Source organism: Falco cherrug, chromosome 1 (genome assembly GCF_023634085.1).
Source record: "Falco cherrug isolate bFalChe1 chromosome 1, bFalChe1.pri, whole genome shotgun sequence".
Classification (NCBI taxonomy): domain Eukaryota; kingdom Metazoa; phylum Chordata; class Aves; order Falconiformes; family Falconidae; genus Falco; species Falco cherrug.
In genome coordinates, this window is record NC_073697.1 from 5,142,697 (window position 1) to 5,169,095 (window position 26,399).

A 26,399-nucleotide genomic window follows, 5' to 3' on the forward strand; every position below is an offset into this window, starting at 1 on the left:
CTCATGTTGCTGATGATAACAAGTATAAATGAGTAAGTAAATGAAGGATATTATTTCTTGGACTACAAGCAACCACCATTAATTGCTAACATGTACTAAAACAGCAACATGTGAAGTGACTGTATGTGTTTAGGTTTGCTGAAGTTTTGATTCAGAAGTTAGAAACGCAAGACATTCTTGGGCAAAATTGCAATATATCATAAGACAAAAGGTTTGTGGCTTTGAGAAAATGGAAACATATTGTAAAATATCAGTAATCATCTACTGTTACATAGTACAGCGTATTACTAGCAGATTGTAAGCAACTGTGACACAGCACTTCCTTCCCATAGCCTAAGAATACACTCTGATATTAAGTTTCATGTGGAAGAGCAAGTCCTGCTTTCAACCTTTTGAATAAACAGAGGAAAACACCCCCCCCCCTTGCCCAACACATGAAGAAAGCCCTCCGACCAACCTAAACACATCGAAGCCTAAAAACATTTCCTCCCCAGACAATAAGAAGTATCACACATCTACAGCAAATATTTATGCCAAATTCTTTCAGCTTGTGATGTTCTTTTGGTCAACTGTAGTCTAGTAGAGCTGAGAATAAAGTTTCCTACTTTGAAAAGTTTCAACGATCTAGATGTCTGAAAGCTGGAAGAACTAAAACCTAACACATTTTCCTGAATAGGTCAATTAGATTTTCTCCAAGTTGAATCTATATTTCAGTATCTATATAAAAGGAAATTGCAACCTACAGAGAAGAAAAGTCAATAAATTATTTCCACTATAAATTTTCCAAATATTTTCACTATATTTCATTTCCTTTTCAAACACACTAAAGAACAACTAGAAGATATGAAGGTGTCATTCTATTTATATATATATATATTACAATTAAATCACTACAAATATCTTCTTCAAATCAGTATTACTTTTTATATTAAACAACTCTGCCAATATCCTTATGAGTCTATTTGTTTTCCACTGAAGTTATTGTGATTGCCATTATATTCAAATACTGTGACAAGCAGAGCACTGCAACTGCTGAGAGACTGAGAGCTATAGTGAGTCAAAAACCAAAATTGACATTCACGTTGTATCCTCTGTATTTCATATACAATGGGTTTGATGCCATCACACTGACTGATTCATTTTTTGCAAGCCTGTTCTTAAGAGACTAGTAACCATGATGCATGAAGCAGGAGGAATAGTTAGACCGCTCTCCACAAAAAGTTACGAGCACGTTAATAATAATGGTTGTTCCTCTTAAACGGACCGATACTAAAGCAGAACAAACTCATAATAATAGCACATCCCCCCACCAAAAAAAGAAAACCCACCACCCCACATATGAACAGTTATGCAAACAGCATAGTAATGGCAATTCATTGCAGACCTACTGCAGTAAAGCACCAAGCGCTGCCTTCACAGTTTTGTACGTATTTAGCAGTAGTTCTCTGACAACAAATAGTTCTTCATTTACTGATCCAAATCAGTTCTCAAAACTTACCAGGTTTTCTCTTTCAATTCTTTGCTGCTCCTTTTGCCTGTTGAGGGCACTGTGGTACAATTTAGGAGGCGGTACAGATGGCTTCTTCAATGTAGCACTTTTTCTTGGCTTTGCAGACTGTCTGGACAGTTCTTTTAGCAACCTTTGGTTTTCCCGATCAATCTGTCTTACTTCTTCATTTGTGAAAGAATAATTTTTCCTCGTTACTTTAGATGGTTGATCGATGGTTAGTTTTTGTTCTTTTTTGTCCAACTGTAGGAAAGCTTTGAAATGGCAAAAATGAAGATACTTAGATTTAAAAAAAACCCAAGCCAAATACAAATCTTGCAGTCTGTTATCAGGGTTTATTTACAGATCTGAAAGAACAAGGTACATTTCACCTCCCCCAACTGAATTCCAGATTTATGCATTTCAGAATTTTTCAGGGATGCTCAGATGTCCTCAGTACATTGGTTTTACACAAGTTTCACCACAAAAATCAGGCCTAATTTTGGCCTTAGTTAAAACCCATCTGCTTCCTTCTCACTAGGAATTACCCTCCCGCCCATTTATGATTAGTAATCCAGAGGAGTTGAACAGATGCAGCAAACAACTGAGCGATACAAAAGAATCAGCAATATGCACACACCCTGTAAGCATTTGCGTAAAATACATTCTGATTTTTAAGTAACAGATATGTCAGCCTTATGTGCGCTGTCATTTCTTCTGCACTGTCAGTTCTCCTGATCCCTGCTTCGACCGTGATCACCCCTGATCTCTACCCTTACCAGTATGCTTGTGCAACTTCTACACTAACACAATATGCTCAGGCTTCTGTCCTGAAATATTTTTACTGTAGTTACTATGGTACCAGCAATCAGTACAGGCAATTATATCTATCTATCTATATCTATGCCAACAGGGCTACCGTTATACAGCACTAAAACAACATTGAACGTAATCATCACCATGGTGGTATCATTTGTGGTACCAATATAAGCATCAGAGGAGTCTTCCAAGCAATAGGAAACACAACTTCAGGAAGCCAGGACTAGAAATAACTTAAGTAACCAAGAATTAAACCATAAATTAGTATTTAGATGTGTCAGATGTAAAGAGTTAAACTTCACTCCAAAGCTATCTAAAATACCTGTCTCAGCTGAGAAGCAGAGCAGAAATGATGTTTCAGACAGAAAACTGACACTTGGAAACGCATGACTCAGACACATAATGCATTTCCTGAAGTTATTTTGTTGATCCTTTGCTCCTGAAGCAATCCTACATCATATCGGTGCAGGAATTGCAAAGGGAAAAATGAAAATTAAATTAAATGGATAGAGAGAAATGAATAAGCACATATAAGAAAAGAAAAATTACTGGGGCCTGGCAATTTAACAGTAAAAAAACCCAACAAGTTAAACCAGGATGTGAGGTTTCAAGACAAAAGAACAAAGAATGCACACTTATAAATATACAGCAAGGCAGATTTGCAGAATTGCAAGACAGTAACTTGAAAACTTCACTCTCCGCCAAATCTGGTTATGTTTATTATAGTTCCACTGGAGCTTTGCTATTGACCTACTTCTAAGCCTTTGCTTTCTAAAGCTCTGCAGTAGATCTTCTAGCAACTGTTTTAAAAGCTTTGCTGTCACGTTACCCCCAAATCCACTGCATTAACGACGGTACAGGGGTGGCAATACCAGGTTAGATCAAACAGATTTTTGGAGCTAAGACACAGGCAAGCAAGGCTTACTCAAGCCATTCCCCATGTTCCTCCCATATCACAGTGTCTCCAGAAGATACCCATCACTCTTACTCCTAAAAGCCCCACGTAAGTAAAACAAGCACCCAAAGCAGAAAGAAAAGCAGGCATGCAGTAACATTTCTGCAGCAAACACTTTCACATCGGCAATTTTTAAACTAAGGATGTCCAAGGCATCCTTTAATAGCTTAAAAACCTCAAGTAATGATGAGCGTGTTCTTACTTCAAAACAAAATGAAATTAAATCTGTCTTGCAGTATCTCAACTGAGTTTATTCCAGAACCGATGCAAGAAAATATTGCTACTGTCGAAGAAATTTAGAAACAGCATCCAGAACTCAGAATCCCTCTGGAAATCAGTAAGCGTGCACCGTCAGTATGCTAGCCAATATAGGCAAGAACTGCCCCTAGGCAGCTCTAACCGTGAGGCTGAGGCGTCCACATTAGCAAATACTGTTTTAATTTGCCAAGAGGAGATGCAAATTATTTCAAAATCAAGACACAATGCAAACTAGTGCAGATCAAGTGTGCCAACCAACAGGTTAATAGAGTATAAACGTCTTTGAAAGCATTTTTACAATTCAGGAAGTTATTCTCAAGGGAAAACATGTACAGCCATCAACACCATTTCAGGAGACAAACCTGGGATGAGACTCATCTGGATACACCTACAAGGTATGAGAAGAAATGTACAGACAATAACTAGAGCCACACAATTCACACTGTAACATCAAGCTACAGCATTTTTCTTAGTAAAAAAATTAATTAAATACGTCCTTATGCGAACATACAAAACCAGCACTGCAGAACACAGCTGGAAGAAAGTAATCTGAGCAGACATCTGAAGAAGAAACTAGAAATCGTGTCCCTTAATTGATAATTGTATTATTACACAGCTATGAAAGGTAATTTCATCTTCTGCCTTACAACCATAGCATCTCACAGGTTAAACAAGACCACACATCGTATCCAAGAGCAGAAATCAGGTAGTGGTAAAGAACAGTTGTTCAACTGAAGTCTTGACCTAGCTTTGTAGCACCAATGCTATTATGATGCTGTCCTGTACAAGACACATTTAAGCTTCTGAATAACTGTCAGTGAAAATTCCAAACAGCTCTTTTCTTTCTGTGAAAGATGTGAACCAGTCAAATTCCATTTAAAGCAACAGCATTCTGAATGAGGACATTTCTAATTAGAAATACAGGTTTCGTGTCTTCACTGGTACACGATCATTTTAATTCTCTACAGGGTAGCTGGCTAGACTTCAGTGAGGAGCGTATACTCTTTTGATGCAGCTATGAACTATAACCAGTAAACACAGATTAAAAATGCTTAGAGATAAATAAGCATCAAGGTAATTACTTATGTTTTGACTTGCTCATTTTTCTGGAAAACCTCTGTTAACTGTGATAAAAAAATAAAACCAGAGTAGTGACATGGAACAAACACCTTTCCCTTTCCCCGCAATGCTGGTCAGTAAATGCTTTCAAAAATAAGGATTCAAGGAAGCCTGCAGCGATTGCTACCCGCAGGGCTCAACAAGCCCTGTGTTAATTTGTCACTCAGATCTCCTCAGGGGCAGTGGTATGCAACTTCTGTAACATTAAACACCACTGGTATTTTACTAACAGCTCTTAAAACAGTGTGGATACGTTATCTATGTACATCCCCATGCATTGCTCTACTGGATGCTGCTACTTGCGCGAGTAAGGCATGAGAAAATTTTACTAACTTCACTCTTACCTTCCAGCTTCTTCAGTCACACACTCCCCAACATACACACTTTTCCTCCTTCATTCACCTCTCCTTTCTTCCTCCTTTCCTTAGCCTCTGCTAATCTTTTTCCTTTCAATATATTTTCCTTCTGCAGTGTCTCACCCACACCTTTTATCAGCTCACCACAAAGACAGTTTTTCCCACTTGCAGCAGGCAGAACAGAGACATCAGCCCACTCTCTTCAGTCTGCTGTTCATTCTTAGCCTGGTATTTATTATTTATACTTGGTGTAGAAACTGACTACTATTGCAGACAGCTTTCTGTTAACCTTGAGTTTAAGGGCTCCCTAACAGCGATAACAAGTTCATCACAACTCAAGAGAAACATATTAATAAAGTGAAAGGATTGTTAAGGTCACGATGAAGGTTCTGCTGTCAAGTTATTCAGCAAAGCTGGAGCAGAAGACTGCCAAAACCCAGCAACTAATCTCTTGATACATTGTTGAATTACAGAAGACTCATTGATTTTGCACCAAAAGTTCAGACCCGATACAACATAGGCAGCAGCAAATTTTCTTCAAGGGCATGGGGTGAAAAGATCAATCTAAAACTCTCTTGTTCCTCACTAGTTTCTTCAGTTCCTCAACTTATCTTTTTATAGTTAGCCTTCTGTACAACCTAAGGAAGAACCATATTTGAAATTTCACAAGTAGCTCTTCGCAGCAACAGTGCTGCAATACACCAAGGCACTGGATCAGACAACACATTAAAAAGTAGTTGGTTTGTTGTTGAGTCCCTACCCCTGCAGGTATTTCAAAACCATGTAGATGTGGCACTTAGGGACATCATTTAGTGGTGGACTTGGCAGTGCTGGGTTAATGGTTGGACTCTATCTTCAAGGTCTTTTCTAACCTAAATGATTCTATGTTAAGTTAATAAATTAGAGTTGTGTTTTATTTAGTTAAGAATATGTTAAGGAAGAATTTAAGCTGCAAACACCGCTTCAAAACAAATGATAACTGACTGAAACCTATCTATAGGTAACCTTTTCTAAACCACAGCAAATGCAACATTGATCTCCTTAGGAACTGAGCAACAGTAGAGTTTGAAGTTTAGGAGGAAAAAAAAAAAACAAACACAACCAAGCAACAGAATGCATACTGTGTCAACTGCTGAAAGAGGATCACTAGTACTACAGGGTAAGTGCTTGTTCCCCAAAAAACCAAGCAGAAGGCAGGGGACATCCATGAAATCACTACACCTTAAACAATGGTCAAATAAACTGCAGCAGCAATCTAATGAAGCAGTGAGCAAAAGGTTCTGCCGGTCTTCCTGAAGCAGAGGTGACACTATTTCCACAGTCCAGAATAAGGCTTCTGACCCCAGAACTCCAAATCTGTAGTAATAGCTTCCACTAGTTCCAAAGTTACCAGGCTAAAAATCTGTCCAACCTGCACTCTGCAAAGTACTACTTATACAGCATCATACTCCTATTCTCTGCACACTTACTACAACAGAAGATTAGGTAACCCACAGCAGGTATGTGTGTCCAGTACGCCTTGAATGCATTTCTAACGTTAACTGGCAACAACCTTGTTTTCTTGACAAAGGCCGTAGGTGTGTCTAAGCAAGGTCAGCATATGCCTACAAAATCACAGCGAATTCACCACCAACAAACAAAAAGGAATCAAGACCCCATGTAAAAAGGTAAATACATTTATTCTAAATGCTATTAAGTATTTCAGGTACAGTTAGCATTGTATAACTCAAATAACTGAGTTTCAGAGTTATTTCAACGGTTTATGCAGCAATGCACCCACGCTGCTCTTTAATCACAATGCATGTTTCAATGGTTTATTAGACTTTTTGCAGTAGCCAATGACAACATGGGGTAACACTAAAGTTTAAGGTCATAATTTAAGGTTCCAAAGAGTTTGTAAGCCTTGGAACAGTTAAAAATTATTTACATGTAGCTTCATATTCTATCAGTGCATAATAATTCAAATAAATCCCTACTTACCACTTCACTGTCAGCCAGACTATAAATCAGTAATTTCAGGGAGGGGGATAACCAAGCACCAGCATTTGCATAAAGACTTGCACAGTGTGCAGTCTCCTTCTCATTTATTAGTAAACAGGAAAAGAAAATTCGCTGGTATTCACAGGATTTCTATGAAAGCTGGTTTCCATGGAGAGACACCTGACTTTCTTTTAAGCAATAAGCAAGCTGTTTATTGCTTTCAATTTGCAAGCATTGAAATGACCTTGCAGAGTGAGAAAGGCCAAATCTTATATAAAATACACGATAATTAGCAAGTCAAATACATTAAGACAACAGTCCTAACAGCATTAACGCTAAAATTAAAATAATGCCAGTTAAATCCTAGTAGAGGAAAATGCATTCAAAGTGCTTCAGTGCTTACACTTTTGAATTTGCCTGTTGTTTTGTTTTATACTGCTCCACTACCACATCTGTAACACATCTGAAAAATGTAAGAGGATTAAGTCACAGTTCTTCATCAATGTCTAATAGTTGCAAGCTAAAACTATTTCCATGTAATACCTCTAAACAAATATTTCCTCAAATATCCATTATTTCATTTCACAGAATTCTTTAAAAAGGATTTTAGAGAATTCATAATTTTTTTTAAGAATGTGCTTTTCAAGTATAAATTTTCCCTTTTTAAATATGCTTAAATAGAGCTGCTAGTTATTTCCTGATGTCATGAGAAAGCTAACAGATACCTTACAGATGCAGAACTAATTTTTCTTCCCCAAAATTACACTTTTTGTTATGGGTGTTGGGAAAGTCTGATTCTTTTTACAAAGATTTTTTCAATCTGTTTTCGAGTTCTAAATATAAGAATAAGCCTGTAATTGCTCTTCTACCTCAACATGAGTTACTAGACTTGTGAAAACGATGCAAATGTATACATATATACACACACAATTAGTTCAAAACGTTGAACATACAAACTAAAAAACTCAGTGAAAAAACTATACATTTAGTTCAACTGTAGAGTTTGGGTGTTATGTACATACATAAGAATTTGCTTTAATTTCAGATACTGTTTAACAGTTACTCCACAAATATACTAGTTCAGCATGAATGAGCACACAGATAACATAACCCTAAGAGGGGAAAATTCCAGTTATAAAAAGCTTATTCTATTTCCTGAGTGACAAATTATAGCAAAAAAAAAAAAGTTACAGAATTGCTACATGTTCTGCTGAAGCTATTTAGTTTTCTACAATAGCTTTTATTCAGAAACACAGAGCTTTTATTTTCATAATCATTGTATTTATGTCACAGTGCTTTTCACGAAGTGAGCTCTTGACTATTTTACAACAGAAAAGTCAAAGGCATGGAAGAGGCAGAGAGATTTATCAGAAAGTATATAGGTCAGTGAGAGCTTCAAGGATAGCATTCAGGTCTTCAGTCCACGGCCCACTGTCCTACTTAACCCATCACACCACCTCCTCAAGTTAATAATAGCTAACACCACGGATTTACAGACTAATTCTCACAGAGACTTCTGCAAAATAAGCAGGTATCAACCCCATTTTACAGAAAAGAAAACATGAAGTGCTAAGTTCTTTAGCACTATTGATACCCAACATAAACCCAGATAAATGGATACACAGCATTTTTAGCATACAACTCTGTATTCTGAACTACAGAAATAAAGTGACTTGTCTGAAGACAGAGAGCAAGTCTGTAGCACAAGATGGAAATGGACGAGTTCTTAGTTCACTTGTACGCTTAACCCATCTCTCTATCTACATAACCTCAATTCCTCAAAATTACATGGGACATTGCATCAAGACATAAGACCAAACAAAACAGCATCAGAAGATTTTCCAATCTTTTTATTCCCACCTTTCTAACATGGGAGCTTCATGAAAGTACTTCCAAAACCAATTTTTTTTTCCCCAATTTCCTTGCATTGGCATATTTAGTTCTCTTTTTGTGTTCAGATTACTTAAGTGTACAGCAAAGGAGATAACTCTGACATTTATTATTATAGCTTTTGAAATTGCTCTGAGTTATTATTTTAATTTTCTGAAAGTTCTTTAAGGTTTATAGCAGAGACAGCATTGACTCACAAAAGAATTACATACAAAAAAATTACATAACATCATGAAATAGCTGAAGAACTGTATTATCACCTGAAAAATTATAATCACACTTTTTTTTTTCCCCCATGCAGGTAGCAAAAAGAGAGAAGTAAAGAGTACGGAAAGATCTGTACAATATGAACCCTATCAACGTTGAGTAACTGAAATTGTGAGTACCTTCTTGGCCACACTGATAAGATACTTGAATTCCTAAGCAGTGTGGCTGTCTGATTCCAGTGCTACAATAGTCCTTAGACAACATAATGACAACAGCTACATGACATCAGTCTTCTCATTGTATTGAAGTTATGCAAGCCTCCTAAACATTAACTTCTATGTCTGTAGAAAAGAGGATTCAAGTGACTTATATTTAGCATTGATAAAAATTTTAAATAAGCACGCCACCTAAACAGCAAGTGATTTTCATAAGCAGAAGTAAAAACCACTAGCAAGAACAATTAAACTTCAGCAGTTCACAGCTACCAAAAAAGTATTGCAGATAAACCCAAGAACTTTTATGCACAATGCAGGATTAATAGCTACTCACCAAGTCCAGTAACTTTAGCAACACGGTCCAGGTGGACCTAGATTATAACATGATTCAAGCCGGCTTTAGTACCGCAGGCTCTGCGGCTTCAGGGCTTCAGTACACGTGAGTGGGGCAGGCTCTGCTCCTCAAGGAGGATGCTGCAGAGAGGTGCTCCCTGAACTCCCAAGCAACTCTGAACAGAGCATCAGACACTGCACTGGAGCGATTTGGAAACAAGCAACAGAAACTGACCCAAAAAGTTGAGTTTAACGACCTACCCTGCACCATCTCTGCTTTCACATGGAAAGCACAAACATGCCTGCAGTTTCTACTGATGCCGTTCCCACTGCAAACTGTGGGCTCCTTACATCTGAAACACCGTGAGTGTGCACCCCATACCTTAACGTTGTAGCTCACAGATACATCAGCTCCACAATTTCTTCACTACATGTGTTTATCTGTCTTCCTTCATGCTGCATCTGCTCTCAAGTCTGCTCTATTGTTCACACGCTCCTCCCACATCAGCACGTGCACAAAGCCATGCCAACTCAGCCATACAACCTGCAAGTGCTGAAAACCGCATGGTTTTTTGTACTTCATCCTTCCCTTTGAAACAGGGTTTGACTCCTGTCTAATAAATGCCAATGTAAGGACCACATTCACACGCTTTGACTTTGGCAACACGCAGAACATGCTTCTCCCCAGTTTTCAAGCATAATCCTCACGTCACCCCCAGCTACAGTTACCAAGTAGATTTCTGCCACTTAGACTAAAAGTAGTTCAATTATTTTCCATAGGGCGACCGGAGACTGCACAGCAAGTTGCAGCACCTGGTACATAAAATGACAACTTCCTGATGTAGTAACCAAGTGTTATCACTTATCTTTATGGATCTCTTGTTCAGAGTTCTAGCCACTAAAGAATATTCTAAAACCAGTGATAATGCTGCACAGCAATACCCATTCAAAGTGCAATATACAGAGCATGGAGACTATTGAGTTTGCCAACTAACTGTTATTTGTGAGTTTAAGTTATTCAGAACAGCATCATTTACAATTTGGCTTCTATCAAGAACAAGCATAGCTTTAGGAGATATAAGGGCATGATAAATTTTTTAATCTAAATATTATTGTTTTAAATGCTCATAAAAAATGAGTAGTTTGCCATATGAGCACAAATATATATCACACACAAGAGCATATAATATAAAGGAAAACTTATTTCAACTCTTTTTTCATTTAACTGCAACATTTTTTCTAAATGCTTAAAATCAATTGTTTTAAGATACACAAGCTACCTTGCTGCTTAATAACCAGATTCTTGTTCTAGTCCAAAACTTGTTCTTTGAACACCATGCAGCTTTTAACAGATTTCTTCCCTTTCTCTGTTCTTGTGAGTCTTTTTTAACTGAAGAGATTCTAGTCTTCTTCCCAAATGATCACATTACCAATGCACAGAATTGTACAGAATTACTGCATGCCCCCTAGAAACAACAAGTAACAGATCACACTGACATTCTGCCAGTTTCTGGGGACCTTGGGAAATTAAACTCACGTAACTGATGTAAATGCTTAGGCCCAGCTATATTACAAGCATATTTGACAAAAATCTCAAATGGAATGCTTCATCAGTATAGATTACTGGTAGATTATTATACTTCAAAACCAAATCTGAGACATTCTGATGATCATTTAAATACAGCTTCACGCACTCAGGCCTGGGTTTATACTGTTCTCGCTTGACAGTGTTCATGCCTATGCAGTTCCAATGAACATTCAATGCAGGCTGGGGATGGAGCGGGGTTTGTTTTTATTTTACATGAGTATGGAAAAACTGGAAGCAATAACTCAGAATATGATTAGCTCCTATTTTCCCAGACTAGTTAGTTACTTTCCACCGTTAATAATCCCTCCTCGTTTAAACCTCAAAATACTCGAAGTAATTAAGCTATGCTGTGCTTGCAAATTTAGGGAGGCACTTAGGAGTAATATACATGTAAATCAGGAACATTAGCTGTCAGACGATATGAATTGTACCTCTCATTACTCAATCTTTACTATTGTTATTTAGAATTGGTTTTCAGTTTGGGGAAAAAATTCTTACCACCACCACCTGCCCCCAAACAGAGATTCATCTCTGAGTATACGTACTCTGAGCTCTAATGCCCATTTGTTTTGGGGATGAGATTAATCCTTCCATAATCACCAGTTATTAAATAGCTTCTTGCTATCAGAGAACAAATAAAGATGTAGGACACCATAATTTCAATTGCCTAGCAACAACTCTTCTAACATCATGATTTGGCAAGTGGTTGGAGCCTTTTCTAGTATGAAAGAGTTGCTGGAGCACAAGGAGTGCCAGAGATGAGAATCGGCTCTACCTTTCTGGATGGCTAGCTCTGCTTTTCTTACCATCAGAAAAATTTCCATGTAAGTAAAATCCTCATTTCTACTCATAGGAAAGTTAAATGATGCACACAATATATTTTGAATTCTTACTCACTAGAGGCTTAGCCTGGCAAGGTGCAAAGAGAAGACAGTCAACACAGTTTTATTCATGCCAGACCTACCACAATACAGCAAACTTGGGTTGAAAAGTACCAGACAAAGTGTAAGAGGCTTTCCTCACCTGAGGTCAGCAGATTTCTTGAGCCAAGTCTCTTTTATACTATAGATTTTACTACTGAAAACTGGGCCATGAAAACAAGTGCAAAAGCACTGTATAGACCTTAAAATATGCCCTTGAGATCATCCAATGCATTCTCACCCCATACAATTAAGGTTTGCAATGAATGCAGTGAAAGAGATTCCAAGTTCACTCTCTTAGACTTCATTATTAAGATTTAAATCTATTTAAGAAGAAACCACTTAAGTTTTAGTAAAGATTATCTGTTATTTTTCTCTTTAAAATACCTTTACTCCACTTTATGGTATTTTAGAAGGCAGACACTCCAGAAAAAGAATTTCAATTAATTCTGTTTCATTATCAAAAAGGTACCAGAAGTTTAAATATGAATACTATTTATCATACAATGTAGTTTCGGATTGCCTTTCAATTTGGAAGGTTGATAACTCAGCACTTTATCAGAAAGGTTGGTGTTTGAATTTAGATTGTAAGTTGTGGTATAGTCCAGAAAACTCTCATTTCTCAAAACACACTTGCAGTTTTATCATTCAGTTTGTTAATACAACAAATCTTTTTTAGAGATTCACCCCATCTATATATCTTAATTCTAGGTATACGCATACCAACACATGCTGCTTCTTTCCACGGCAGAATGAGTACTATCTACATAAATAAGAATTCAAAGAATTTGATCAATGCAGCTTCATCACAAGCCAGTTTTAGGAATAGACGTGGCACATTAAAACCTCATTCTCTTCTATTAGAACTCAATTGTTCCCAATAATATACAGATGTCATACTTTGCAAAAAAAAATAATTTAGAAGTCACCTTTCAAAAGCTGATTCAGGTCCATGGCATCATGCAAGACTTTTCGACTATATCTGCGATCAAACTCGGAATCTAATGAAAAAAATACAGATATAAGATTGGATTTCCCAGCCCCATTGGTTTTACAAATTTTGTGTTGTACTTAAATTCTTGAAAATTACCATATAATTCTTGGTTCACATTTTCCTGCCTCTTTATTTTTAGTTTCTTATCATTTGAAGCTGCAAGTTCAAAAGACTGGATAGGACTGATGTCTGGAGTTGACAGAGGTGTTACATCAGTCACTGTGTCTTCAGACTCCTCCAAGTAGTCACCAAGCTTTGGTTTTCCTTCTGCTAATTTCATTGCCGACTTGAATTTTTGCTTTGGAGACAGAAGAGCATTTCTACAAGCATTTCTCTTTGAGGAAGAATGAGATGAATCTGATAAACAGCTGTCGGAATCTGTATCAGAACAATCTGTATCTGAGCTTGAGGATGAGGAGGAGGAGGAGGAGGAGGAAGAAGAGGAAGAAGAGCTGGTATTAGTATATTTTTTGCTAGCCTTCTTTATGTTGTTTGACTGCTTAGCTGACTTTGGTCTAATCTTCTGGGTTTTGCCGTCATCACTACTATCTTCTTCATCTGTATAGTAATCTTCTTCACCTTCTTTAACTATTTTGGGGATACCAGCAGGAATAGTCTCCTGTGTTCCCCTACTTGCTACAGATGTCACTTGAAATGTATCTGCATTCTCCGCAACTGTAGAAACTGGTAAAGATGAAGCATCTCCAGGATGATCTGTGCTATTTTCTAGGGACTGATCCTTTCGCAAATCTTCCTGCCTTTCTTCACTTTCCTCCTCACAACACTTCGCATCCTTTAAACTAGAAACCAAATCAGGGCCCGCAAGAGCTGCCTTTGTACTTCCTTTCTCTATGCATTCACCATTTTCTTCAGCTTTCTTTTTCTCTTCCTCAAAATCACTGTCAAAGAAAGCATGATCCACTTCACCATCCGATATATCTTCAAAGCAGTCCATAGTGAAATAGGAAGAGCCACCTGCAACCATCACAAAAAGTTTCCGAAGGTTAGCATAAGAACAGATCCAACTACACTTTCAGTATATCAGTTTTGTTCTTTACTCTTCTAGCTCTAGTAATTTACAGTTCTGAAATTAACGTTATGTTGCTAGGGACAACTCTGTAGTGAGTTCTATAGAGAAATTTAGTGCCACCTTATCACACACAGCTTACATGTTAGACTGAAACGCTTTCCTTTAAGACAACAAAAGCCATCATGATTTCAAAACTTTTACTCCTAAGGAAATTAGTCAAACACTGTTAGCAGCTAAGGAGTCTTAAATATTATAAATGAGCAACTGAAGTGTTTTCTTGTGTCCCTTTAAGCTAGAGCCACTAGTGAGCTATCATTAGTTTGGGTTTTATATTTAAAACCTTGTTTGTGTGTGGTGGTCATTGTCTTGGCTGACGCAACCATTCTGCTGTAGATTTTCACCACTTTAAGTAGGAACAATTTCAATTTACATCAAAAGATCCATGGCTCTGTAGGTTAAATTGTAGCATGTACAGTGTGTCAGTGACAATGTTTTAGTTTGATCAGGAGCCTGCTTTTCTTGACAGTCCTCTAACTCACACTGCGTACAGTGAGCAAACTTGATTCTTTCAGATGAAACTAACCTTTAAAGCATGCTCTATGCATAAAACTTAGGCACTTAAACCAGCAGTCACCATTCAACCCATGGAACCAGATTACGGCTAGTCCAAATACATACAAAGTAGACATCACTTCCTAAGCACTAACTGTTTCGCTCTACAAATCTCGTTTCTACTGTGTCACACTTCTTGCAAAAATATATGGTGTTAGATCCTATGCATGTGGCAGGAGAAATAGGAAAGTGTCCACTCATTAGTAGGATACACACAGAATTAAAATACAAAAGCCCAAACACTCCACAACCAAACAAAATTAGCCAGTATCAAAAATGACTGTTCCCATCTAGCCAGCAGCACTTTTCTCCTATTTGCAACACTCTGTAGAACCAAGAAAACCAAAGGCAGTGGAAGCAACTACACGAGGCAGGAGAACCAGAATCTTTTACAAGATGGTGGGTCTGCCTTAAACCACATATAGTTTGTTGCCATGGCAAACAAAGCTGCAAAAGGAATTCCTAAACTTGCTTTGAAACTGCAAGACTATTCCCAAGAAAGCTTCTAGCTAAAATTACTTCAAAATACGGAATTTTTAAAAGTCTATGTCACTCAGTTATTTTGCCACTTCTCAAATAATAACTCAGTTTTAGAGGAATTTGAAGCACGCACCCCAAATACAAAAAGCACAACACAAACCTTAAAAACAGAAAGTGTGGAATTCCTATAGTTTAAGATTCACAAAGCCAAAGAGCTGAAGAAGACTTGATAAGGTTAGGTGTTGTATAAAGCTGAAAATGCTATTAAACCATAGAAGCAGAGGTCAGCTTTGGTACTACTGAAAGAGAAACTCTTTAAAGCACCTAACTCCTCCAACAGCAACAGAACAAAGGAGTAAACCACCTGGGAGTTCTTAATTTCAAATGCTACATGGAATTTAGAAATTTTTTATATACATGCCACTTCTTGTGACCCCTGGCTTCAGGCAGCTTGCACAGTCTGCAATGCCCAACTGCCATGTGAATTCTTGGAAGTTTTTCTAGAGCAGCTTTCTAGAAGATAATGCATTTTAATATATTAAAACATGCACAATAGAAAAAAAATAATCAGAAGAGTAAAACATTATCTACATTTCATTTTCTACTTCACGTAACCTAAACCAGAAGGGAACCAAGCAGAATTTTGGCATTACCTGTAGACTATAGATCATGAATTATTTATTTAGCAAGTACAACTTGGGCAAAGTAAATTCTATGAACAAAATGAATATACCAAGTACAGTGTTAAAAACAAAACAAAAACCTTTCTTGTCCATGACGCAAGGTTTTTATTACTTAAAGCACTAGCATCTCACCAGTTTGTAGCTTCAGACAGATTATGACTGAATGGTAAAATAGGCATTTGGTGTATTTCAGTTGTCTCAAAACACATTGACTTGATACACTGTTACCACTGTTGTACATGTGAAAGCATAGGGGATAAAGCAAAAGCCAGGTTTTTGCAGGTGGATGCAAACCAGTTAGTACAGCTTGAAATATAAAGCGTTGACTGTAATATACACAACCATGTATTTTTATGAAATAAAAGTAACTACTATATAAATAAAAATAACACTACTCCTGCAAAGAAGACTAAACTAACAGTATCTCACCAGCTATAAACATCATACATGGTCACGCCACAGCTTCTCAGATGTCTCTTTTCTGCACACAATCTCTTAAGTGAGGATGGGATTTAACCCAAGATGGTGGCAAAAGCTGATAAAAGATAGCAAGGAGGCTGCACATTCCTCTCCACCATTAGCACCAGCCAAGGAGCGCACAACTTCCCCACTCCGCATGCCTCAGCGATAGCCTACCTGCCAGTGGGCTGTTTCCCGTGAAGGCTGAGCCATAACCGATTCATGGACAGCAACCACTGCTACAGGAGACATGCAGTTTAGCAGTCTGACTGCCCAAGGAGTAGCAGCTGTAACACCAGTCATTTCATTGCCAAATGCCTCTTCCACTTTTCCGGCACAACCCCCTAAAGACTTTAGCCTTGATCTTAATGGAAAACAGACATGCTGTGTTGGTCAATTTATTTCACCGACACTCTTAATCATTCAAAAACTAAACATTAATTCATTTTGTAGTTTCCATTAAAAACAAACAAGAAGAAATAAATGAAGGGATGGCATTCTTGGTTCCTATTCCCCTCGTGAACTAGAATGTCTTTAAGGGAGCTGGAATTTGCCAAGAAGCAACAACACAGAAAATGCAATTTCGCTGATAAATCACGCCCAAAGTAATAAATTGGCTATGTGTGCACACACACCATCCCCCTCTTTATATACAGGGCAGAGTGTAATTTTATTTCTGTGAGAAGTGCTTAGTTCTGCTACGCTATCAATTGTTAAAATACAGAATCAACAAGTGATATTCTGAAATCCCAAGAAAACTTTTCATTAGAGTCAAATACTTGTCATTAACTGCTAATTCTAATGACCATTGTATTTATTTACCAAAAAAAAAGTTTTCTGTGGCTTTCTGCCATGAAACCTTCTAACACAAATAGATTAACTCAAATGAGCCATTATTAATGGTTGGCCATTAACTATTTGCCATACCTCCTTGTACTGCAGTATTTCCTCCCCCCGCATAATTCTCTACCTCTCTCCCCCTATTTTTTCGTAACTGTAACACCCATCCATTACCACAGCCAAGGGCACCCTTCCGTCTTTGTCTCTTCCTCACGACAGTTCCTCCTAGTTTATACCACTTTTTAATCCCTTTGCCTGTAAACACCAAGCTTGACCCATTTAAGATCACAAAGCAGCCAAACAGCCAAGGAGAACATGCAGTCTGGCTGCCAGGAAAGTAGGGACCCACACTTTCTGGTCAAGAGCTTGATGCACCGAGCATCTGACTGAGACCACATCCACGTTCTTACCAGCCAGACAACTGCAAAAGCAATGACCACTCAGCTCCTGTACAGGCCAACCCCTGCCAGCTGCTGCACTGCCCAAAGGACAAGCAGCATTCTGACATCCTCCCTCAACATTAAACAAAGATCAAGATCTTATTCATGCTAAACAGAGTGATCTTCCCCTGCCAACTACAAACCCGCCAGCTACAGCACCAAAATATTTTTGTAGGTAATGCCTAACAGCAGGCCTTTAGGCATGGCAGCAGTATAAAGTACCTTATACAAAGGTAGGATAGTACATAAAAGGTGATACAGTGAGGATACAGGTTTAGATGTGGTTTTGTGTTTGAATATACTGCATATTCAAACAGCATATACTGCCTTTTAATAACATTTTTTGAATGTTGGGAACTAACACAAAGTGCATTAATTACCTACTGAAAGATTCAAGGCGTTTTAACCTTGGTTAAACTTTAACAGTTATCCAATCAATCTTTCACTTTTCTAAATGCAGGCTAGCTGCAATACATACATTAGAGTACTGAAATAAGCCACAGAAGAAAAAAAACCCACACAAAGTACAAGCAGTGATCAACTTTCTTTTCTTTTTAACATTCTACTTTCATAATTGCGGAAGAGGATAGTCCATATGGAGAGGAAAGCTGGGGTTTTTTTTTTTCCCTATCTAGTAACATACAAATTCCTAGCATCCAGAATACCACCACACTGAATTTCTATGCTATACATCCTCTGAAGGCCCTAAGTGATTTCAGGACATCTTAAGATTCTGGTATTTAACAGAAGTGGAAAACAAGCCCCTTACACATGCTGTGGGCTGAAACAGAAATTTCTGACGTTACTGTGTGCATACTGTGCATCACCATAAAGGTCATAATACAGCACAGCTACGGTACTCTCAGGATGAGTCAACGATATGTTTCCTGCAACAAAAAGGAACAGACATCTTAGGATGTATTAAAAATATATATGTAAAGTATCAGAGCAATAATAACGTATTCAGCTCCAAGAAGGCACCTTCTGATTTAGGGTTATTAGTTTTGCTTTGTAAGCATAATTCACACTGAAAGACGTAAACAAGCAGGCAACCTTCTCCCAGCCCATACAATTAGTGCTCCCACAGATAGCACCTCTCCTTTCAGCTGGAAATTTCTACCTCTTCGGAAGAGGGACCCACCCTCCTGATCTCAGAGAGCAGAAACAAGTGTTTTGAGAGCTAAGGGGTTGGAAAGCTGAAGTGTTTTAATTAAAAAGATTTATACCGTCAATGGCACATGTTCTTTAGCACACTCCAAACACCCCTGTTTACTTATTATTGCCCCTCTGTCAAGAGATCCTGCCCCCTTAAACCTGCTGACTGCCAAATCGCTTCTTTGTATGGTGAACCTGAAGGAGGGTGAAAATGCTAAACATTATCATTTGACTAACATTTACAAGAATAACAATCATTAAACACATTACTATGTAGAAAACACACTAGTCAAACCCCACCCACCTCTGTCTCATTCCCTTCCTCATTTTTCGCTAAGGCTTAAATAAATTAATAATTCAAAAAGACAAATTTGAAAATGTGTAGAAGAGAGCAATAAAAATTTTAAGACAGCTAGAAAAGTTCAGCTTCTGGGGGGTTTGTTTAGTTTAAAAGAGAGGAAACAAGTCTCAAAACCTGTAAAAGACTAACCCAAAACTTAGTTTGTTCTCAGATACAATCAACAGTGGTAAAGATCAACTAGTGCAGCTGCTTCCAGCCAGGTGACAAACCATGCATACCAAGCCTATACCTACCATCTCTTTAATGAAAGCTTTTATTTCTGCTACTAAGAAACAACAAAGCACGCAAAGGTGGAAATACACCTCTCAGTAAACTATCTCCCTTGAGGGAAACCTCCAATGAATGAAAAAGCCAGCCTGTTCAGTAGATATTCTAGTTTTCCAAGCTCAAAGCACAGTACCTGCTATATCTGTTCTGCACACCATATGCTCTCCAAACTTGGTTACCAATTTCCCCAATCCAAACCGTGACTGGTTCACAACCAATCTATAAAACCCAAGGCCTCAACCCCAGCTCACAATAAACCCCAACACTACAAACCTATACAAGCTCTGCTCCTCCACATGGTTATACATCCTGCCCTAGAGCTGTTCCTACACCCTGAGGTGGAAGGGCTGGTTGAGGCACAGACAAATTATTCTGCAAAACACTACAAAGCAGACAGGAGCTGGAATTAGAATCTGAAACATTTAGGTTGGAAGGGATGCTCTGAACATTATCCACCTCAGTCCACTGCTAAAAGCTGGGTCACCTTCAAGTTGGATTTCGTTTTGCTCTGGGCCTTCCTTGTACAACGAAGTTTTCAAAAACTCCCAAGGATGAACACTTCACATCCTATGTGGGCATCTGCTTCAGTGCTTAACAACCCTCACTGTGAATTTTTTTTTCTTTAACCAGAATTTTTTGCATCACATCATGCAACTGTTAGCCTTTGTTCTTTCATGGTGCACCTCCAAAAAAAATCTGGCTCTGTTCAGCTACAGGTAATCACATCACTGTTGATGAACCACCCAGATATAACTACATGGGAATGAATCCCTGTGCTCAGATTACAACCTGCATGTAAGTATTTACTACTGATTTATTACAAACTTGTTGGCTCGTAAGACTGTAGTAGATTTGTGCCTGAACTCAGTAATCTGAACAGGCCGCAGAACCACCATTCATCCCTTACAGACCAGATCTGACAGGACCTAATTCAAGCTCAGATCAGAACTAGTATTGTTTCCAGTGTACCTCAAACCACTTGTCCAGCTGATTCTCTGTGCCTGTCTACAGAAGAGGAAGGAGGGAAGACCTGCTACTTCAAATTTATGGGGTCAATATACGCAACTTGCCCTTTTTCCTCTTCTTGAGTTTTTTTGTTTGCTTGCTTTGTTTGTTTTGGTTTGGGTTTTTTGCCCTGGTTCTCTCTACTGGACACAAAGGAAGACTTTTTCCCTGTATGCTGAAAGATACAGTTTAGTAACTCCCAAATCTACGACAAGTTAACTCTCAGAACAGCAGTTCTGTCTCCAGACGCAGCCCCACTGGAGATGCTCCAAAGCCCTTTAGAGTCCTTTTAAAAGGATTCCAATAGAAAGCCCTGAGTCTCCTAGCTATTTCAAGCAAGGATTCAATTCAACAGATGAGCACTAGAAAGTTCTGGAACAGAGTCAAGTCCCATCATCTGTTGTAGCAAATGCAAGCACATGACCACCAGAGCACCCTAGATGACTGCACGGTCAAGGCTTTCAAGTTAATGTACAAGGCAGGGGCAGTGGTGGTGATAGTGGTGTGGAGGTGTGGGCAGAGAAGCAAAAGAGGAAAAAAAAGGGGGGTGGAGGGGAGGCAAGAAATGACCAGAAATAAGTCATTCTCCTACTATGACAAACTGCAATACATCATGCTGAGAGGCATGGATCTTTGATCTAGGAATTTGCTGGTATACACCACATTAAATGTTTGCTCTTCAGCAAAAGTCATCTTGTGACCTCATGAGCAGAAAGGTTGGGCAGCAGACTACTGAGCTTAAACGATGGGCCATCAGACCTGTCTAAACAGGTCATGACTACTCACTCACTGCTCAGAATTCCAAGAAAACAACCAGCAAACCCTCCAAACCCAGAGGAAACAGAAGCAGCTTACAATTAAAATAAAAAATAAAAGACAACAAATCATACGTTGGTTGATGAAAGTATCAGCAGCTTCTGGAAGGATTTCCTTCACAAGGCCCTCCATCCTTACAAGCTTAAGTGGCACCACCCACATCAAAGTCTCACGGGCCTACTGCCATACACCGTTTCTCGCTGCCTGAAAGAATCCCACCTCCAGCTACCTCAGGGACCAAAAGGCAGTAAGATGCTAGCGGGAAACTGGTCACAGGCATTGACCCTTCTCAGAAGTGACCCAAGCCACAGTCTTTCAGTCACAGACAGATGTTCAACAGTTCCCGGTGGCAAAGTTATTTGTATACTGGCATGAAAAGCTCAGAAAAGGACAGACTCTACTGCCAGCTATTGAGAGTGAAGAGGAAGGTAAAAGAGAGCTGAGTTTTCTCATTCCTACTGTACTGGTAAAGATCTACACACAGTATTTCTGCCAGATATCAAGATTTAAATATTGAGACAGCACGCATCCAACCAGGTATCCACAACTGAAGGAAATGAATTTGGCACGGCAGTCCACAATGGCGTGCAAGAAAAAGGAAAACAATTCTTCTTATTAAAGCAAAAATTCAGTATACCTGATGTGTCAAGGCTGGAGTTGTGTGCCATCGTCCTGGTGCACCAGATTACCTGTGCATGCCTGCCTAAAGATTCAAGCACACCAGACAAACATCAGATCCCTTAGGATCTGCTGAGACTAGACCAACCAGTTGCTACAGACTGTTGGGAGTCAGGTATTGCTATCTTCCAAATGACAATGGCTACATCACTTCATGTAAGCAACACTCACATCTTTATCAACTGTCTCAAGAAGTACAACCCAAGGGTGGCACAGACCTCAGCAAAGGTCTCTGTGTACATCTCCAAGCTCTCAAACCACTGATCATTCCCCATTTGAAACTACACGGAGGCACAAAACCACTCTTTCATCACAGTTCAAAAGTAAATGAGAAACAATTCTTTCACCCATATTTGTACAGTAACTTTCCCCCTACTCTCACCTTGTAACAGACCAGCCTATGTTCCTGCCTCACTCACTGCATGCAGTACAGGTACAGCCGAGAAATGTTTATAATCCACAGATACCCATCTGCTACTGGTTGAGAAGCCAGACCTCAAAAATAAGTCTGTAATAGAGTTCAAGAGCACTGAAACTTTCCTCCAGGAGCTGACCATCTATACTACGCACATGCCACTTACCTTGGCATTTTCTGGATTTGCCTGAGCCAGTCCTGAAATAGATGGCAGGACCACAAAGGAAGCAAGTACACTTCGCAAACCACTGACAGACTTCAGCAGCAGATAAATCACAGCATACCACAAAGTATCAGGCCATCCCTAACAAGCGGCACATGAACTTCAACAACAGAAATGCTCACTGAACTAGAAGTTTGTTTGTGCTTCTGATGTTACGGATTTAGTACACTTGGTGACATGACAGCCCAAACAGGCACGTCATCAGCGTTTCCCTCAACACTGCATAGATGTGCTTCTACACAGATTAAAGAGATAACAAATTTTGTGACCACAAGATGACACCTAATATCACAGTTTGTAGGACAGACATCCAGTTTTACAGAGGTAACGATCACATTCTCCACAGCCATTGAAAATAAGGTGCAATTCTTGTAATTTCCTTACTTCTATGTAAGAGGAACAAGCACGGTCTGGTACAGATGAGCACGGGAAAGGACAGAAATTCAGTCACTAAATCACTATATAAAGAACAGCTTGAATACCACTTAGGAATAGTCCAAGTATATTTATGTTTCCTCAGAATGAGTGTAGGGGGCAAATAAGGCAAAGGCCTCCCGAGAACTTCTCTTGCATTGTATTTTTATGACCTGTTAATTTTTTCAGACGAAAAACATCAGTGGGGAAAAGTAGATAAAATGCTAAAACACAGGGCCCCCTTAAATGCAAGGTAATATGGGTTTCCTAGAGTTCCAGTAATGAAAACCTTCAAGAATGACAAATACCCATTATTGAATGGTGACTTAAACATCAGCTGAGATTGCTGGATAGAAAAAAAAAAAATCTTAACCAAGGAACACAGGTTGTGTTTTAGACCATTACTATCACCAGTCTTGGTTGAGCATAAGACCAGGAAGCAAAGAATGCAAAAGCTTTAAAAAGCAGCTCTGGTCGGAAGCACTAAGGTACATCTGTGATAGGAACAGTCTACCTATCTCTCATGAATTTAAGGGGATACCCAGGCTCATCTAGGAACTGACTCACTTTCAAACTCTTACCTCTAAGCTTTAGGTATATTATGATGCCATACAACTGGGCAGACCTTAAGAAGCCTGCAGATGCTCCTGTTATCTATGCCACAGAAGACCATATAACCACCTACCCCACAAACTTTGAAAGACTCACACCTGTACGTGTTGCTGGGTCAAGCCTCTAAAGGGAACGGCCAATTACACTTTCAAAGCCTCAACAGGGTCTGCAGTCCTGATGGCCCTCTGAGCCCAGGTAAGTCTTACAGAGAAACATGGGACCCTCCAAGTGCCCTTTTAAACCCGGGCAACTACAAAACCAAAACCCAAACAGGCCATAAAAGCTCTAAGCATCCAGAAGAGTATGTCCCCAAATTACTTGTTCTCTCCTTTTCTCTGGTCTCTATTCTGTGCCACTACAAGGATTATCTAGGCTGAGAAAATACAAAGGAACAAGATATGCACTGCAAAAACAACCCAGGAAAAAGTGGTGGGAGAACTTGCAGCATTCCAAAAGCCAAGTCCAAACTGTTGGAAACTGTATTTTAAAATGCTTATTATTTTTACAAACCAATTCTTAAGCTAATGTCAGGTGACTAACTGTCTAATAATGATGACTTATAGCTCCTCTAAAGAATTTATCCTTGTGGTATTTTGTTCTCTCTCCATTAACAACTTCAGTAATGGCCTTTATTCAAAAAAGAAAAAAAAAAAAAAGAACTGTTTTTTCCATAGAATCAAAAGTGTGCACCATACACACTATGCTCTGTACTGAGCACCCCATAACAGACCAAAAGCAGGGATACAAAAGAAATTTAGCATTGCTATTTGTTATGTTCATTCCATCCCATAGTTTTCCTGCTGTTTCTATGAATACCGCACAGAAATTTTAACCAATTTTAAAATATATGCATGTCAAAATGCAAACACTAGGTGCTTTTTGTATACGTTCTATAGGAAGAATGAACAAGTATAAATATTTGCATATTATAATAAAAAGCAGTTTCTGAAAAATTGTGTTTAACAGAACTGTAAGGGAAAAACTTCAGCCAGGCATAAAAGTTACACGACCTTCAATTACGTCCCGCCATAAGCCACGCTGAACTGTATCTTAAAATGCCAATTTCCCTAACATGCTGTGAAAACTCCAGAAAAAGAAAACCAGAACCTTACGAGTGCAACATACACTGCTTTTTGTTGTATCATCTCACTGAGACACTTCTGCATGAATTCAGTACTCTGCTCTGCTGCGAGGGATGCACCAACCCCCCGGGAAGGCCCGGGATTTACAATTACCCCTTTTGCGATTCCCACAGGGGCCAAGAGGTTCGGTGGCTGGTTCTTTCTCCAAACTACAGTCCCACCTTGGGAACTGCTGGTGCAGAACACAGCCCCGCGCACGGCAGGGCGCGTTACAGCACCGGCGCCTCCAGGAAGCCGCAGAGTCGTGACTATTGCGATGATTTAACACGCTTGAGGCAAGCCGTTTACGACAATCATTTCAGCTGACTTAATTCCCACTAATTAAACCCAACACTTCACTAAACTCTATTCAAGCATCGCTTCAACCTGTCCCTCCCAGTCGGTAACTTTAAGGATGGCACGCACGACGCAGCAGCTTGCTCCCAAAGCCAACGAGGGCCAGTGCCCTGGAAGAAAGTCTCCCAGGTCTTTTCCAATCCCCCCACGGAGCAAAGAGGGCAGGCACAGCACTGAAGTGGGGGGTAAAATACATATTACAGCGGCATGACTAAACTCTGGCCAGCTGCAGCCCTCCAAATAGAGCACGCACAGCATGCCTGGGAGACACCTAGATACACGTCACTCCGGCAGGGACCCAAAGACAGCAAATTAAAAAAATAATAAAAACATAAACTATAAAATAATTAGAAATAATATAGGTATATATATCAAAAACAAAACACATCCCCACCTTCTCTGACCTGGCAACAAGATTACCACAGGCGGGGGAGGAAAACGCCCGGCTCCCGCTCCCGCCGCCCCCAACCGCCGCGTACCGGCTCTCCCGGCACCCTCCGTGGGGGAGGAGGCACCGGCCACCCCCGAGACGGATCACGGAGGCCCTACCGCCACCGGGCCGGGCCGGCAGCTCCCTGGAAGCCGCAGCAGCCGCTGCCTGCCCCCCCGGCTTTGTTGTAGTAACCGCGCAGGCAGTCGGGGCGGATACTCACTCACACACACACGGAAGAGAGAGAACGGGAAGCGGTAACCGCGCAGTGCTGCGGCTCCCGCTTGACTGCCAGGCGCCTACGCAGCCCGGGCCGGCCCCTCGCGTCGTCGGGCGGGGAAAGGCGGTGCCTGAGGGGGGCGGGAGACAAGCGGGGAGGCGGTGGCGGAGGCTCTTTTCCCGCCCCTCTCAGCTCCGCGGGAACGGGGGAGAGAGCTGTGACTCTCGCTGAGGCGATGGGGCCCCATGCTGAGGTGGTGGTGCCCCAAGCTGAGGTGGTGGTGCCCCAAGCTGAGGTAACGGTGCCTCAGACTGATCTGGTGGTGCTGCAGTTTTGAGGTGATGGGGCTGCGTGCTGAGGTGAAGGTCCCCAGACTGAGGTGACAGGGTCATATGCTGAGGCGATAGTGCCCCAGGCTGAGGTGATGGGGCTCCGTGATGAGGTGACAGGGCCACGTGCTGAGGTGATGGTGCCTCAGGTTGAGGTAATAGTGCCCCAGCCTGAGGTGCTGGCACTCCATTTTGAGGTGATGGCATCGCAGAAGGAGATAACAGTGCCCAAGGCTGAGGCAATGAGGCCCCATGCTGAGACGATAGTCTTCCATGTTGGGGCAACAGTGCCCCAGACTGAGGTGATGGTGCTCCAGATTGAGATGATGGTG

The 26,399-nt window shown here is 40.0% G+C and overlaps 1 protein-coding gene across 4 annotated transcripts in view; it reads right to left on the reverse strand.

Moving 5' to 3' along the window:
* The window catches only part of CFAP97 (cilia and flagella associated protein 97), a 35,235-nt gene extending 9,381 nt beyond the window's left edge, over window positions 1-25,854 (reverse strand). The window contains exons 1-4 of one of the 4 annotated variants that reach the window (XM_005438950.4): window positions 25,742-25,854; window positions 13,217-14,095; window positions 13,056-13,127; window positions 1,499-1,761 (exon numbers count right to left, since the gene is read on the reverse strand). In XM_005438950.4, coding sequence (XP_005439007.1) covers window positions 1,499-1,761; window positions 13,056-13,127; window positions 13,217-14,075 — 1,194 coding nt within the window. In that variant the 5' untranslated portion in view covers window positions 14,076-14,095; window positions 25,742-25,854. The other 3 variants (XM_027805098.2, XM_055728528.1, XM_027805099.2) reach the window with 3 other exon arrangements.
* Window positions 25,855-26,399: the final 545 nt, after the last annotated feature.